This window comes from Apteryx mantelli, chromosome 6 (assembly GCF_036417845.1).
Source record: "Apteryx mantelli isolate bAptMan1 chromosome 6, bAptMan1.hap1, whole genome shotgun sequence".
Taxonomy (NCBI): Eukaryota; Metazoa; Chordata; class Aves; order Apterygiformes; family Apterygidae; genus Apteryx; species Apteryx mantelli.
Genome location: NC_089983.1, coordinates 25330855 through 25347538, shown reverse-complemented (window position 1 = coordinate 25347538; position 16684 = coordinate 25330855). Strand labels below are relative to the sequence as shown.

Below are 16684 nucleotides of genomic sequence, written 5' to 3'. Positions count from 1 at the left end.
CCCGCTCCCGGCCCTATATCAGGGCAATATTGACCTGCCGGGCGCGGGGAGGCGCGGGGCAGGTGCGGGCAGCGGCGCTGCCCTCGCGGGCCATGAACCTGGGCTACTTCCCCCTCGCCTGCCCGCCCGGGCTGTGCCGCGGGGCCCCGGCCCTGCGCCCCCCCGGCCCCCCGCGGGGGGAAGGCGCCTGCCTCCGGCCGGGCCCCGCCGCCGGCGCTGGGCCCCCGCCGCCGGCCGCCTGCGCCGGGGGGCCGGTGTGCGCGGCCGCCCCTCCCGCGGCGCCGGGCCCCGGCTGCGGGCCGCCCCGCGGAGCCGGCCGGCCGGCGGAGGGCGGCGGGGGCCGGCCGCAGTACGCCACGTCCATCTTCCCCGGCGGCGGCCGCCTCCTGCCGCCGCAGCGCCGCGGCGGCCCGGCGGAGCCCGGCCACCCGCTGCCGTGCCCCGGCGGCGGGGGGCTGCAGCGCCTCCCCCCCGGCCCCGGCCCCGGGGCCGCCCCCGCGCCCGGCTCGCCGGCTCCCGGGGCGGCCCCGGCGGCGCCGCGCACCTTCGAGTGGATGCGAGTGAAGCGGAGCCCGCCCGGGAGAAGTGAGTGGGGCCGCGGGGCGCGGGCGGGGGCTGCTCCCATCCCGGCTCCTCTCTGCCCCTCTCCTGCCCCCCGGCCGCCGCCCCCTCCCCGCTCCCTGCCTCTCCCCCGCTGAAGCGAGGTGTTTTTCGGCATTGCAGGCGGCGCGGCGCCGTGCGGGGCGCAGCCCCCCTGCTGCCCCGTGCGCACCAGCTTCAGCACGAAGCAGCTCACGGAGCTGGAGAAGGAGTTTCACTTCAGCCGGTACCTGTCGCGGGCCCGCCGCCTCGAGGTGGCCCGCTCGCTGCAGCTCCGCGACGCGCAGGTGAAGGTCTGGTTCCAGAACCGCCGCATGAAGCAGAAGCAGCGGGAGCGGCAGGGGCTGGCGGCGCCCCTCGCCGCCGCGCCGGGCTCCTCCTGACGCCGCCGCCGCGGGGCGGGCTCGCCGCTCCGCTCCGCATCGCACCGCGCCGCCGGGACCCCCGACGAGCCGCCCGCCACCGCTGCATCGCCGCCCGGGAAACGTTTCGGCTGCGCCGACGGAGGGAGCCGCCTCCAGTAGCGGTTTGCTTTTCTCTTCTGTACCGCGGCAGCGTAACTCCGCTTTTTACGGCAACTTGTTTACAATTTTATTTATGAGGATATCAGGGAGACTCGCCAGTCCGAAAAACTGCTGCTAATTTTCGTCCTGGAGCAAGGAAAGAAAGAAAACGGCCCGCGGCGTAAGGCCGAAGTAGGTAGCGGGCACGCTGCGCGCCTCGGTTCAGGTCCGGCGAGACCGCAGACCTCAGGCCGAGCTCGTCTATGCAAAGCGGGGAGCTAACGGGGGTCACGGCTTCGCCTATGCAAAGCGGGGAGCTAACGGGGGTCACGGCTCGTCCCGGGAGCCGAGGAGGAGGCAGCCGCCGGCTCACCGCAGCCCTGCCGGGACAGCCACGTCCCTCGCACCGGCACTGGCAGGCGACCTGGCGGGCCGGAGCGCAGCGCGGCCAGCGGCGACCGGCGGGGGCTGAGCCGCCGCTCCGAAGGGCGATCGCCCCGGCCGCGCCTCGGTTTGCTGCCCTGCCCAGGGCTGAGCGGAATTTCCTACGCCCGTCCGGATTTTCGTCTCGGCTGCGTGACACCCGGAACTGCCGGCGGCGCAAACCTGGCCCGGGCGGCGCGTAGCGGCAGCCCCGACGCAGGCGAAGGGGCCCGGGCGGGCCGGGGCCCTCGCAGCGGCCGGCGGAGCGACGGAGCGGACCGCGGCTCGGTCAGGCCGGCGCCCCGGGGCTGCCCCTGCCCCTTTGCACTGAAGGGCCGCGGAGGTCTCCAGGCAAGGAGAGGGCTGCTGTGCACCCGAAGCCGTCGGAGGGGGGCCGGGTTGGGCAGAGGAGGGGGAGAAACCCTGAAGAGGACGAGCAGGAAAAACTTCCTCTTGCAGGCAGGGGGAGGGATGGTCCCCGTTACCCACAGGCATCAAAGATCCCCATTTAAGAGAAGTGCCCTTGTCTTCTTCGCTATTCTTTGCAAAACTTCTGCATGAAAGGAGTTATGGCCATAGCTTTCCCTGTTAATTCACATTCGTTTTCCCGATGTAGCTGATTTAGTCCAGAATCCATTTAGCGAAGCAAGGTTTTAAAAGAAATAAAGTATTAGGAGAAAGTATCCATTCTGTTCAAGCTGCAGAAGTGCTGTGATTTTCCTGGTGGCACAGATTTGCGGGGCTCCAGGCTGCCCAGGACAGGGCAGCTCCCACTCTGCCAGTCTCCGACGCCTCTCACATGTGGCCAGGCAAGGACAAGCAGGCAGACACAAAACCTCTTGCAGCATTTAAGGCCAGACTGTATTGTCTTGCAGATCACCTAGTTCTCCGGGCCCAATTGTATCTTGCGGTTAAAGAAATGCCTCATATTAAAACAGTTAACAATAAATCGTGCCACATGTGAAACCCCCGGAACTGTTAAAGCTCAGAAAGATGCTTTGGTTTGACCACAGACATCTCTGCCAGCAAAACACCAAGGGGATTCCTGGGTCTTTTACTTGGGGTACTGGCTGAGAAAGAGTGACAACCAAGGGTTACTCCACAGTAATGCAAAAATCCACCAGTGTTTCTCACTTCTCCTGATTTCATCTCTCTCAAAAGTAAAATAACTATCAAAGTGGGCAAAAGAGCCAAATTTAGACTTTTTCTGCATCTGGCCTGTGACTGGGGACGCATGCAGAGAGGGTTGACATCAGAATTAATGGGAAGGTGATTTTATTTATTTATGGGATAAAACAATTTTGGACAAATCTCTCTTTGCTCTGCATTTCACCAGGGTGTGGGATTTGGGGTCAAAGAACAATCCTAGCACCAGGGGATGGATCTCGCGGGATTTGTGAGGGCCCCTGTCGGGAAGTCAGCCCCAGACACCGACAGCTCTCGGTCTCATGGGGGTTGGTGGGAAGTGAGTCCCCCCAAGGCGGGGGCAGATGGCCCAGGCTGAGCGCTGGGGTCCCGGGCACAGGGCTGAGCAGGGCCGGAGGCAGGAGATGGGTGCCGTGGCCGCTAGGGCGTCAGGGAGGGGACCTCCCATGACCGCAGTGTTCAGTTACACATCATATTGGAAAATACAGTGAAGCCAGAGGCTTACAGTTGTGCATGCACACAGGGACTTTTTCGTCTGTACATAGTGTTACAGTTCACTTCCAAAGAGTGGATTCACTTCACAGGTTATCAGGGAAACATTCTGGTAATTGAACTACTGATGTAAAACCAGTTGCAACCAAAATAAATGGTTTGCAGTTCTTTATTAATGACACTGAAAATGAGCTTTTATACTGTGGGCTGATTATTCTTTAGAAAATTGGAAATAATATTTATGCCTCCTGTTTTTGAGAAGGAGTTATTTAAAGCAAAACAAAATAAAATATGGCCACGTTCATGGAAATCAATGTAAATCAAGGGTTTATTTGCAATCTTAAAGATGAGTCAACTACTTAACAACTCTTTTCAGCTGCTTTTAAGATATGTTTTTTTTACCAAGTCTAGTGTTAGTATTCCTTTTTTTAAGCAACAAATAAACATACGCACGCAACCAGAATAACTTGTCTTTCAAAGAGCATATGGTTCACATGTGAACTTTAGAAAACAGCTGTGTTTTCAGTTGCCTCCAAATTTGTCACCAGTCTATGGGGTTGCTGGTTTGCCAGAGTTTTATTTTCCTAATGATTTTGACATTTGTGCTAGTCACTTCAGTCTGGAGGAAGGTTTTTCACACTGGGGACATGCTCCTGCACTACCAAAATGGAAAGAAAGGTTCTCATTGATTTCAGTGGTGCTGCATCAGGCCATTAGACCACACAGAGTCTTTTATAATGAATGTTTTCATGCCGTATATTTTCCTGAATAAATAAATACACGTCGGCCTTGTAGCAGTATGCAGTTCTGTATCCATCAAAATGACATAACCTGAATATATAAAGATTTACTTGCAAATGAAGATGAAACCTTACAACTATTTTGTGGCAGTCTGAATCAATTTGCTGGTATGAACACAACCTTATTCTGTGTTAATGAACTTAGTATTAAGTGTAATTTCTGCTCACATGACAGGGGCACTTTAATGGCATCTTGCTTCTTCATGAGCAGTTTCAGTGGTATCTGGATTAGAGATTGCTCTTTTGCACTGTTCTGTCAGCAAGATACCCAGAGGAAGGAGATAATGCAAGTCATGTGCCAATTCCTGAATAATTAAATAAAAATGCCTGCGATATACATGGGTGCACACATGAGACAAATAAATGATAGATAAGGTCTAAGATTCATTCATTCAACATTAAAGCCAACAGTTGTGTCTCACATACGTTCAATTTGACGCCTAACCGTTAGAAATAGGTTTTATGTTGTGCCAATAGAGGTAAGAGCACAGGCTGTGATTCTCACTGGAATGGGGACAAAATATACCAGACTTGTTTCAGGAATTACTCACCACCACACAATTTATCAAATATTATGAAAATACTATTTCTTGGCCTTATTTTCCCTCAAACATCATTAGAAACCATACAAAAGACCATTCTATTTTAGTTATATATTAATTTTTACCTACAGACTATTGCCTGAAGGGCCACAGTCTACAAAGGGATCTGAACAAAACATTTTTTAATGTGTTCCTATTTTTGCCTATGACAGAAAAAAATACTGATTTGGAAGGCTTCCAAGGAGAAAAAGGTTGTAAAATTACTGTTCCTCAGCGGTATATGTGAATGTATGGATTTGATATTCTTTGGATAGGTAAGTGATAACAGAAAATCACATCTCTTTGAAAACCAAGCTTAGGCAAGGAACTCAGGCTTGCTTTGGTATCTGGCTTCCTACACAGGACTGAATGAATATTTTATCTCTTGCAAGTACAGCACAAGGAACACTTCACAGAGGGTCAGACTGCCTACTTCAATTTATGATATTGGCTGCATATACAGATTTATTTTGAGCATCAAAGAATAAAATAGTAAGGCAGAAAACAAAAATATGCAAGCTAATCATCACATTTTAATCTCCCTTTAAAAGTGTGCCATTTCCTCTATTTATTGATAAAACCTTGGACAGGGGCCTATACATAAAACAGTATAACAGATTATTAGTAGAGTAAAACAGATTATTACCTAAAAAAAAAAAAAAAATCTTTGCAGGCAAAAGAATAAAATGGAAAGTCCTCCTTGTAGTTCCAACCATCTCACTCTAACACCTAATAAATCATACTTACAATTTGTCCTGTGCCATTCTGTTAGGCTAAATTCCAAGTAAATCCTGAGAATAATGGCAAATCTCTGATGTTCAAGGAGAAAAAGGTATGGAGAGGAACCCAAATAAGACATGGTTGTTACCAGCTTATCACTGATGGGTCACTAAAGTTAAGGGTAAGCTTATTCTTTTGTATTGGCAATATATGGCTACACATGTGCATAAGTCAAACTCAGACCATCATTTTTTCTTACCTTTTCTGCTGCCAGTGAACTAGGGGAGTGTCTGCTCAGGAAAGGCACCCTGTTGAAAGAAAGACAGAGGCGAACCAAATTACAGATCATTTGGCTCCCTAGCATAGTGAGGCCTGTTATCCCACCCCTCCAAACACATCCATAAAATAGGCCCATAATAATTCTGTGCAATATATAGGAAAATGTACTTTCCAGAGCCAGTGTCTTACTGTATTTTATTTGTATCTAAAAATTATTTGCTGCCCTTGAGCACCAGTCAAGTGAATACCTCAGCTGTGCAACATTTCAATCTTTCTTGACTTAAAATTATGCCTATATAAACTGTTAACAGTTCAGATAATGATACGGTCCTGAGAACCATCCGTAAACAGGATGAGGCTTCCTTTATGCTGAAAAAAAAAGCCATTGACCTGCAAAAGATCTTTTCATAAACAATTTTGTTTGTTTTTCATGTGGTCTTGTTTTCTCAAAAGGTAACAGCCCCTGCTGATTAAAAGATTGAAAAATAGCAATTTAAGCAAATAAACAAATGCACAAACAAATACAATCAGTTCATTTCCTCTCTCAGACTTTCTACCACCTGGAAAATAGATCTTTTCTACTACATGTCGTCAGAGAGCATATTGTCACAAATGATAAAATCCAAAAAATTTCAGTCTCAGACCAAGGCACTTTTAACCAGGTTGGTATATCATACTTTATCAAAATGTTATCCAGGACTAAGTCAAGCAATCCAGCCTGTGGCCCTAGTCTTAGAGTGAGACCCCTAAACCCATCAGCAAACGGGGAGATACTTAGCCTGGGTGCTTGTACCTTTATGCAGCTCTGCAGAGACCAAAGGCCTTTGCAACAGATAGATCGAAGCTGCTATGGGTGTGCATAAAATTACACCCATGTGTGAATTCACAGGATCACGAGAGCTGCTTCTGCTGGGCAAAAGAAAACATTTATTCTGCCTATATGTCTTATGAAAAATGTCTGCGTCCCAGTAATATGATTTTTGAGACATTACTATAGCAGTAGAACCTGTGAGTTAAGGCTTCCCAGCCATTACTCTTCATCTTAACTGTTGTGCTACACTAAATCCACATTCTTAATGTCCCCTTTTATGTTCCTTTAACAAGTAAACTAGATTAAGCACAATAAAGTTTAGAGTGGTATTTGAAAACAGATAAAATCTCACTAACTCTAAATTTTTTAATGACTACTGGAGATTGGATTTTGCCCAGTTACTGTCCAGATAATGGACACAGTTCCTGTTTCAGGTAATCTCTAGTATAAGATCCATATGTTAAGCATAGATATTGGAATAATTATTTAAAAAACATGCATTTATGGATTTATAAATTATGCCGTTTATGAGTAATGACATTTTCTTCAACACCTGAGTGTATCAAATTAAAAGATAATTATCAAACTGTGTTAAGAGCCTGTCAATAAAACCCATCTATCTTTCTCCTTAAAAATTCAGCTGACTAAATGTGTGGTACATGATGCCAATGGGTTATCGAATCTGTTTTCTCCTGCTGGAGAGACTAGACCTCAAAAGCATCTGTGGAGAACTGCCTCTTGCTTATTCCTTATTGTCCCCTGGTGCAAAAGTGGCCTAAAAGATTATGACTGTTTGCACACAACACAGTGATTCACTCTCCTAGAATGGATCCAAAATTCTGTAAAATTCTGTAACTGTGACCAGCACGGTGACTTTCGTTTGGATGTGACTAGGCAGCCAGTTCAAAACATGCAATAGGACTGTCACATGCTCTCAGTGTCACGTCTCCCTTGAGAAACTGGCCGCCTGGTGCTTCTGGTGGCTTTGCAAGTGTGGCAACCAGCCAAAAAGATTTGGTAATCGGATCTGAGACTTCACAGGTGTGAACTGCTGTAGCAAGAGCCACAGGAAAAAGGACTATTACAACTCTGGGGCTAATTGCAAATGAGAAAAGAAGGCCTGACCCTGCCTGCACGGTGTCACTGTCATCTCTGACGCTGTTGCGTTGCCTGTGATCTGAGCCTGCAGCAGAGCTCACCCATGCCAGAGGCCGACAGCCACGCTTTCAACGGGCACCCACACATCGACAGATGGAAGAGCATGGCTCTGGTCAGTTCTTCTGAATATTTTTCTTAATTTTAAAATGCATTGCATTTAATAAAACAGTGATGCATCTCTGGATGTTGTCAGCAGCTGTCACATCCAGACTGAGAAACCCAGACTGCAGTCACAATCAGGTTGCAGCTTGTTTCCTAGGGGAGTAAAACCTTCACCAGCTGCAGGCTAGCAGTGCACGGTGCAGGCTGCCGAGCTGAGCCTAGCCGAGCCGGGGGCGGCCAAGCCCAATCAGTTTGGCAGCTGCAGCCCTGCCACCCGCCTGGCTTCGCGGCAGTGGATTTCAGACCGTATTGGGCGGAGGAGCGCTGTGTGGGAGAGCGATGGGACTGGTGCACAGGGGCCATGGCATGTGTTGTACAGCCTGGACAAAACCAAAGTGAATACAGCCGTCCCGGTGATAGTAACAGGGCCCTCACAGGAGGATTGAGAAAGTGCTCTAATCTTCTACAGTGCATATCTCTGATCTAAGGAAAACCACAAGGCTCCACTTCGAGGTGGGCTCAGGGAGCTTAAGACAGCAGTGGAGGTCCTGAGACAAGATAGTGATACATGCTTGTGTAACTGTGTCTATGGACATCTCCTGCTTGTGCTGCTTAGAGAAGGAAGGAAAGGTTACTCAGGTGTCAAACTACTCTTCTCATGACATTGAGGTGATGCAAACCTTGTATCCAAGCCTCTTAGAGGAAGATTGCATGGTCAGCATCAAAACTGATATCCCATGCAGCAGAGAGATCATCGTTCACGAATTATCATGCTTTTTCCAGACTATATTAAACTATGCTGACAGTTTTTGCCAGCCTTTAGGGAATTAAAAGGAGATAATGGATTTGGGATGTGTCACAGTTACAGATGGCTTTAGCCAGACTAGACTGGAATTTGGCTAGTCTGTGCTCTTTGCACATTCGTGGAAGCTGCATTTGGCTCATTTGGCTCAAAATATTTCTCAGTCAGATATTCCTTTCTCATGTCCCAGTGCTCAAAGAAAGAGCTTCAAAGTGCATATTCTTTGCAAAATGTTCTGAAATCATTGCTGCTCTCCTCTCTAAGTGAGCAGCATTTCCTCACATGACATACCCTTTTAATTTCTGTCTGCTTAGTCTCAAAAAAGACTTTTCCCACATCCTTCTACTGGTGCCAGTAAAAGGATGAATGTGATCTTCCACATCTCCTTACAAATCCCTAGAGGTATCCACTCTCACCAACCCATACCCAGTGCTAAAAAGACCATATGTTTTTAATAATATCTATTTGAGTTATTTCAGTCACCATCATTTTTTTCTTTACCATGGTTGCACTCTGGGGAGAAGTAATGTCAAGTATGAACTTCTACAACTGTAATGAATATAAGGCAAGCTTTTCTTGTTCCTTTTAGGGTAGGAGAGTGATTTTAGATGGAGCAAGATTCAACTTCTGAAGTTTCTGCTACATCATAGTTAGTGAGTCAATACTCAGTCTCCCTCAGAAATACAGCAGGGCACTCCTGCGTGGTCATGGCTACATATTTACATTGGAAGTGTTGAAAAAAAAATGGAGGAAAACTCCTTGTCTGGGAGACACGTGGGCAAAATGATGCAGAAAACAAAAAAATCACTTCCCTGTAAGCTTTTTAAAAGAAGGTTTCCCATCCGGAGGAGGAAAGGTTTATAAAACATCATTCAGCTCTGTAGCATTTTGCTGGAACAGAAAAGTCAGTATAAACACCAGAGTGCTTCTCTGAGGAGAAAATAATCCAGAGACCCAATAAAGAATCTTCTGCTGAAATGAGATGGCAGTGCCTCAGCACAAAAAATCAAGAGTTAAGCCCCATCACAGCTTAGCAGTGAGAACATTCATGTGAGATGATGGAGGTTCATGTCCCTACTGCAGTGTGTTGGTCTGTGCAGATATCTTTCAACTAGGAAAGACTGAGAAGTATCCATATGCAAACAACCCCAAGCCTCCTCGCTAGAGCATCCTAGGTTGAACGGGATGGTCTGGACCCCATGAATTCTGCAGCAAACTTTTTTTTAGGTGTTAAAAATTTCTGCTGTGCTTTCATGATGCAAAAGAGTTCTATGCACAGGACTATTCACATTTCTTTTATAGGTGGATCTTGCTCTTTCTCTTCTATTTTTAAGAAGATCTTTTAAAGAGGTTTTGGTTTTATCCCAGTGTGCAATAGCAACACATTTTTAATCTCAAAAATCTTTTGGGACAAGGAAGCCATTTCCTGCCCAGTTCTACAATTAATCACAGCACATCCCTCTTACAGTGTGCTACAGATAAATAATTCACTGCAGCTGCCTCTTCCCTGCATGCAGGGAAGGCAGTCGTGATCATTTCTACAGGAAGAAGGAGAAAGTTAATTCTTTCTATGTCGGCCTCCAGAGAAGGATTTAGACCCTCTCACAAGAAGCTTTGATGCATTAATAAACCTCTTCAGTATTTACCACACTTATCCAGAAACTGAGCTCAATTGCAGCTCCCTAATTTTACAGATAACATCTTTAGAGTTTGAGACAACTTGCCTAACCAGTGCCTGCAGTCAAACTGTGAGCAATGACTCTTACTTTCATTAACAAGATGGTTCAGGATTTTGCTGAAGTATGAGTTATACAAATACCAGGATGGACCTTTATAGCCATTATTACTGCTAAGTTAGAGCCATGACTGCTGCTAGTGGATGATGCTTTGACATTCCTGGAGTTTTGGCAATGTGACCATGATCCACGCTTGAAAAAAATAGATTTGTCTGTGTCTGGCCTATTAGAGATGTAAAAAAGGTGGATGAGTAAGGAAGCAATCTGTTATTGGAGGTTGGACCCAAGGCAGCCAAGGGCAAAGTCGGTTCTTGGCAGGGCAGAGTTGGGGAAGACAGTGTGGATCCGTGTGGTAGCATGTGTAGGGAAACCAGAGCAAAGTCTCATTGAGGCTGTCATCTCCCCCCTTGGGAGCTCCTGCTTACCAGCCCCTCTGATCTGAGCTTTCATTTAAAATCCAAAGCCTCATCCCATGCAACATAAACTATGTGAAACCTATTGCTCTAAATGCGCCACTCGCCCGGCTGAGTGCGTTCAGTGTGCAGCTGAGGAACTGCCAGGCCCTGAGGGCACTAATAGGCCTTAACGGCCCTGAGCAGCCCCATCTGGGACCTCACCCCCCCCTGCCCTGGCCCCGGGGGCACTATTTAAGCTCAGCCTGGGGGCCATCAGCCCCTGCTGCAGGGATGCTGCAGCTGTGCTGGGCTCCAGCCCTGCTTGGCTGTGGGACTGCTCAACCCATGGGCTGGTGGCTTGGCTCTGCCTAGTGAAAGCTTAGGTAATATTCAGGTAAAGCTGGGAAGGTTGAGCCCTGACTTCAAGATTTAGCCATTTACAGAGCATGGGAAAAATATCTTCTGTAGTTGCTTAAATGACAGGAGTATGAAGGAGCCCAGGGGCTGGTATGTCTCCAGTCAGTAAAACAGCAAAGTTAGGATTTCTGTGCAATTGCTTTGATGTTAGCTCAGTGCAGCTGTGAAGATGACATGTGCTGAAATAGACTTTGTACCCCTGAAAATCAGACCCTGATGAATAAAAGAAGGCAAAAAAGGAGGTAAGTGAGAAAGGGAGAAGAAAATGATTCATCTAATGGCCTTCCTGCATACAGTCTGAGATCCCTGTTTGCTTTCAGAAATGCTATTTTTGTACCTCTTAAAACCTCTATGAAAACTTTTTCTGCCCTCATGTGGGTTGTTGGAAATGCATCTGCATTAATTGATTTGTCAATTAAATATGCAGTATCTTTTGCAAGTGCAAACTGGTTAGTGTTAATAATCCCTGACTACAACATTTTTATAGAAGTATGTTCCTAGAAGTCATACTTTATGCTATGCATACAACTCCTTAGCTCAGAACTTGTACCTGCCTGATTATAAAAAAGAATAATTGTCACCAAATTGCAATCACTATTATCATATTGTGAAAATCTACTGTAAAGCATGTTGAATTTGCATAGAGATGTCTTCATTCCTGAATCTCTTCTGGATGGTGCCACAAGCATGTGTTGACTTCCCAAGGAAGTGCATGGGCACTGCAGAGGTAAAAGCTGGGCCTCAGTTTTACTTCAGGCTCTCACACAACAGCACCTTCTTAGTAAACTCATGGGAATGTGTGCTGTGACTGAGAAACTTGGCTCCTGTTTGGGTGGTTTTGGCACTATTCTTCATATTAAAGAACAGTGGCTTACATGAGACAGCTGATAGGCAAACACCAAATGCCCTGTGAAATCCATTTGAACATGTTAGCCCAGACTGTCCTGTCTCTGCTGTGTACTTTGCCAGAGTACTTAGTGTACAGGCATGAAGTCCCTCTAAAAACACCTTCCTGCTGCCGCTTAGCCCTGGCTATGTTGGCAGGGAAGGACAGGCTTGAGTTTGCTTCACTGTGGAGATTCCCAGCAACCATGATAGTCCTTTAAGGACAGTGACAAGCAGCATAATTTAGAGCAGCCCCCAGGATGCCCTAAGTTGCACTAGAGGAGCAGTGTGGCAGCAGGCCAGGCAGGGAGAAGGCGTTTCAGTGCCAGCTTGTTTGCCCTCCAAAGGAGAGGAATCCCTCGGTGCCACTTGGCCTGTTCTCAAGCACCAGCGAGGCTGCCCGAGCAGGCTGCTTTGGAGATTTCACTCAGTGAAATTTCTGCACACCTCTCTCTTTCAGAGAGAAAGAACCATTCCTAATGGCATCTGTGCCTGTGGGCACTCCTCCTGCCTTTTGGAAAGGCCTGAGCTGTGGGAAACCTGCTCCATGGAAATGGGGAGCAGCAGTTTGGGCAGAGTTCCCTGGTTGTGTGCTTAGGAAGAGTCAAGCAGTGTGCGGCCTGAGCGACTTGTCTGGGGATGAAGAAAGGTCATAGATCAACTCCAGTATCTGCTACCACCTTAACAGTGCTTTGATGAGGAATGTTTGATATCAATGTTAGTATCAGCACACAATGCTGTTGTGTGCATGTTAAATTGGATGTAGTCTAAAATGCTTCATGAAAACTGCACATTAAACCTGGCAGAAGTTAAATTCGGAGCAACTCATTCAAATGCCTGCACTTCTCTGGTGATTTGTTTAATCTTATGTCATGTCACACACTTGCCAGCTAAACTTTAATTTGAATGGCCAGCAATAGTGGATGTATTAAAAGCAAGCAGCTTAAACAATGCAGAAAAAGACAGTCTCTCTTGCTATCTGCCAATTCCTCCTGTAAAAATACTATTAGCAACTCACTGCTATCTGCAAAGGACTTGTACTGCAGATATTGGTGTATGCTATGGATGCTGGTGCTGTGTTTTATTAAACATTTGTATGGAACAAAAGAACAATACAAATTAAACTTGCATGTTATAAAACCTGTCTAAATAGTATTAAGGTACTAAGAACAGTCTTGGGATTTTCTAGGCAGTAGATTAATACTTATTCGAATTCCACTTTGATATTTAAAATGGAGCAAATATATATGGCCTAGTACTATTTCCCCAGCAGACAGTGTTTAAACCTAGTAATTACCACCTTATACGGTAAAGGCAGCCCATATGGAGAGAGGGGCTGTGAGGAAAGTACAGTTATCTTTTGGGCAGACCTTTGTAAGGTAAGTCTCTCATTTATTAATGTAATGATTCTGCTGCATCTATTCCAGCTGGTTTCCTGAAATAGAAAGGCCAAAGGATAGCCTAATTCTGTCTTTTGATTTCCCCTGAAACTCTGTCTGAAAGTCTATGCTTCTCTTACTACTGGAATCAAAGGAACTAACATCTTAGGATCTGCTGTTACGCCTTTAAAATCTGTGAAAGCTGGGAAGATCTCCATGGCATGAAGCAAGAATTACCAGAAGGAAGTTTAATAGTGTCACCAGCTGAAGAAAAGATTTGCATGTGGGCCCTGCAGGAAGCTGGGCTCAGCGAGAGTGACCCCTTTCCCTGAGGAGTGAGGGGGAGGAGAGAGGCATATTGAATAGAAGTAAATATAGTGATGGAATCAAAATTTCATTTTTAATATTTAAAATCACTAGATATCTCCCTGTTGGATTGGATAAGATAGTCCATTAAGGCAGCCATTTAAGTGGAAGCAGGGAGGAGGAGAGGGAATATGGGAGCAGAAAACACCATCCAGGTGCTCTGGTCCCAAGCAGGGAACCTGAGCAACTGCATCCTGCTGTGCTTCAGAGGCAAATCCTATTTTGGCTAATCATTTGGATTTGCTGAGATATCTGCTGGATTATTTCCTGAATTTTGTTCCCTGGTATAGTTTGCATCATCTATCTGTTTCTAGAGATAGGCTCTTTGTATCAAACTGAGTTCTATAGAGAAACCTTCTCTTTTAATTAGGTGCTAATATATGCATTTGGCCTAGCTCATATCTAGTTCACACTCAGGCTTATCAGGGCAACTTTTGTGCAATATCTTGTTTTTTAGCCTTATCGGTATTGATGGTGATGAAAGGATGGAATATTTAGGACACTAACTTAACTTAAAACTGTTGTAGTCTTCTAACACAAAGACATTCAGCTTCCCAGATCTGTTCAGCTTCTGACTCAGGTGCTATTCAAGTTACTACTGTAACTAGAAATGTAGCTTTCATCAGCATTTTAAAATAATCATCCTCTTCCAGGTCACTGATTTAGATCTTCAGCCTATTGTCCCAGCATTTGCCAGTTCTTCTGCTTTTGTTATTTCTCTAATGGCATGCTTCCACTATCATATCAAGAACATTCTTAATAATGATTAGTGCTTCAGTAGTAATTGTCATCAGAGGACTTTCAAGTACTTTGCAAGTATTATTACAGTTCTATATTCATTCATATATCCTCTAGCGCTTATCAGCATACAAAATTTAAGATCTTGCCCTACAAGACTGAAATATATTGTTGTGTTATCTGACTTTGACAGTAGAATAAGTCTATTTGATCAAATGATATAGTCTTAATTTTTAACATGCAGCAAAGTGAGTACCAAGAGGCATTCTGGAAAAATGGAACAACCTTTTCACATCTCAATTATCCTATTTATCTACAAATGTGATGCATAATTTAATATTATGGCACTTTTCCAAACTTTCAATAGTCTTTACATTACAGAATTAAGACTATGGAATGCATGGTTGTTAAAGGGAAGATGTACCTCAACATGCAAAGCTTCTCTTCATCCCAGGACAAGATTTCAGAAGACAGAAAGGCAATACCCTTTGAGTCATTTTGATTATCTCATTGTACATGAGATGTGGAGAAATATCTTTGGCCAGGCTGTGGAAAAGAACATATCCAGTATGGTCAATAAAGCACTTGCAATTGCTGGAGTATGGTCCCCTCTCTGGTTCAGATCATGGGATGCCCAGCTCACCCCTCCCCCTCCAAAAATCACTCTTTCAGTGTGTTCTGTCCAAAAAAAAAAAAAAATTGGTCCAACTGATGCTGTTCTGGACCAATCAAGGGGAGCAATATAATCCAAAAGAGATTCAGCTGTATTTAACACTTCTGTTTATAGTGGGGAAGGATTCTAACTTGCAATTAGTGTGGCCCTTTCGGGCAGATATTGGCCTTTCTGCTTTCAGCATGGGCTCTAAAATATACTCAGCAATTTCTGTTACCTCCAGGGAACTAATGTGATTATGTGGGGCTCCTATGTAAGGACTTAGCTTGAGTGGAATAGGAATTAAAGATGGCTTGAGACACCTTTCTTCTTGTCAGATCCTAGAGCTGGTTACAGCATTCCCCAAAGTGTGTGTTTTATTTTTTAACACTGAATTGGGGAAAAAAAAACCCTCGTGGATCCCTTCATCAGAAAGAACTGTAAAGTACTCTGCACTCACACCTTTTGCCTCCTTAGATATTGGCTCTGCATGTCATGCAGAGCAAGTCAGTCGAGCTGACTTTCCATCAACAGTAGGGATTCCCAGTGACTGGGAGCTTGTATGATCCATACACTTTTAAAGGACCTTTGTTCTATGAGTCTACTGCACCCTTGACTAATCTCTGTAGGATCATAAACTCAGTTGCGCATATATAATATATCACCAAGAAAGAGCTGGAAAATATCTGCAATTATTCTTACCATATATACTTACTTTTCTACTAGAAGAAAGCTGAAGTGTCTGCAGTATTTCAGAAGTCAGCCATGTTTATATTGCTGAAGGATTCTGCATCTGCCATGAGTTATATTACAAATGTCATCACTCCCTAAGCATACGCTTTGCTACTGCTTCCTGGATAGTGATGTGGCTAATGGTCAGCCCAAGAATCCATCAGAATACAGAGAATTATGATAAATATTCTCATCTATCATGATATTGGACAGTGCTTCTTGCTACTATTTGACACACTGAAGTTTTGTTTCCACTCCCTTTTTGATTCTATTTCCAAGTTAAGAGAATTATTATATCATGGCTAAATTTGTAGTTATATCCCAGATAACATTTCGATTGGATGTGAATTCAAGGAGATTTTTTCCTTCAACTAGATTAACTATGGAAAGCAGGGCATAACTCCCAAAATAGCTTGTTACATGAATAGTTTGTTCATAAATGTCTTTTGAAGTTTTCATCTGCTACCAATTTATTTAACACTTTATTTTAAAGTAAAAGTTCTATTTCAAATGTATACAAGGGAAAGTGTTTAGAAATGGTGGTTAGTTTATCATAATATAATCCTAGTGGAGCTTGTTAGAGAACCTAGTAGAGGTGATTATCAACGTGTATCACTGAAAATGCATGTTATAATGCAAAAGTGTTCTTCAGCCTTCTATGTCTCAGTTTTATAAAGTCTTAAATTCTTGTGGATGCTATACGGTTGCAAACAGGCTAGAGGCCTGTGCAACCATCAAATGCAAGCGTAGAAACACTTTTTGCAGTTTCTGACATGGAATAAGCACGAAACAGATCTCAAAACTGAATGTTTTTCCCAGACTAGGAGTTCAAGTGATAAAACGAACACCGATCTAACAGTGCACTTCCACACTTCGGACTGTTTGCACTTAACCCCGGTGCTGCGCTGTGCAGCTCGCTGCAGGATGCTCGGTGTGTCAGGTAGTGCAGTGCGTCTGCGCGGCCGCA

General features: G+C 45.4%; 1 protein-coding gene across 1 annotated transcript; it reads left to right on the top strand.

The window, feature by feature from the left end:
- The first annotated feature begins 524 nt into the window (after window positions 1-524).
- Window positions 525-4022, top strand: LOC136992347 (homeobox protein Hox-D1-like). The gene is made up of 2 exons (XM_067299016.1): window positions 525-585; window positions 724-4022. The coding sequence occupies exons 1-2, from the start codon at window positions 555-557 to the stop codon at window positions 981-983; spliced, it is 291 nt and encodes a 96-aa protein (XP_067155117.1). The 5' UTR covers window positions 525-554; the 3' UTR covers window positions 984-4022.
- The last annotated feature ends 12662 nt before the right edge of the window (window positions 4023-16684 follow it).

Coding starts and splice junctions, on each gene's coding strand:
- LOC136992347 (XM_067299016.1), top strand. CDS start 555: ATGCGAGTGAAGCGGAGCCCGCCCGGGAGAA. Junction 586..723: donor GCGGAGCCCGCCCGGGAGAA/GTGAGTGGGGCC, acceptor TCGGCATTGCAG/GCGGCGCGGCGCCGTGCGGG.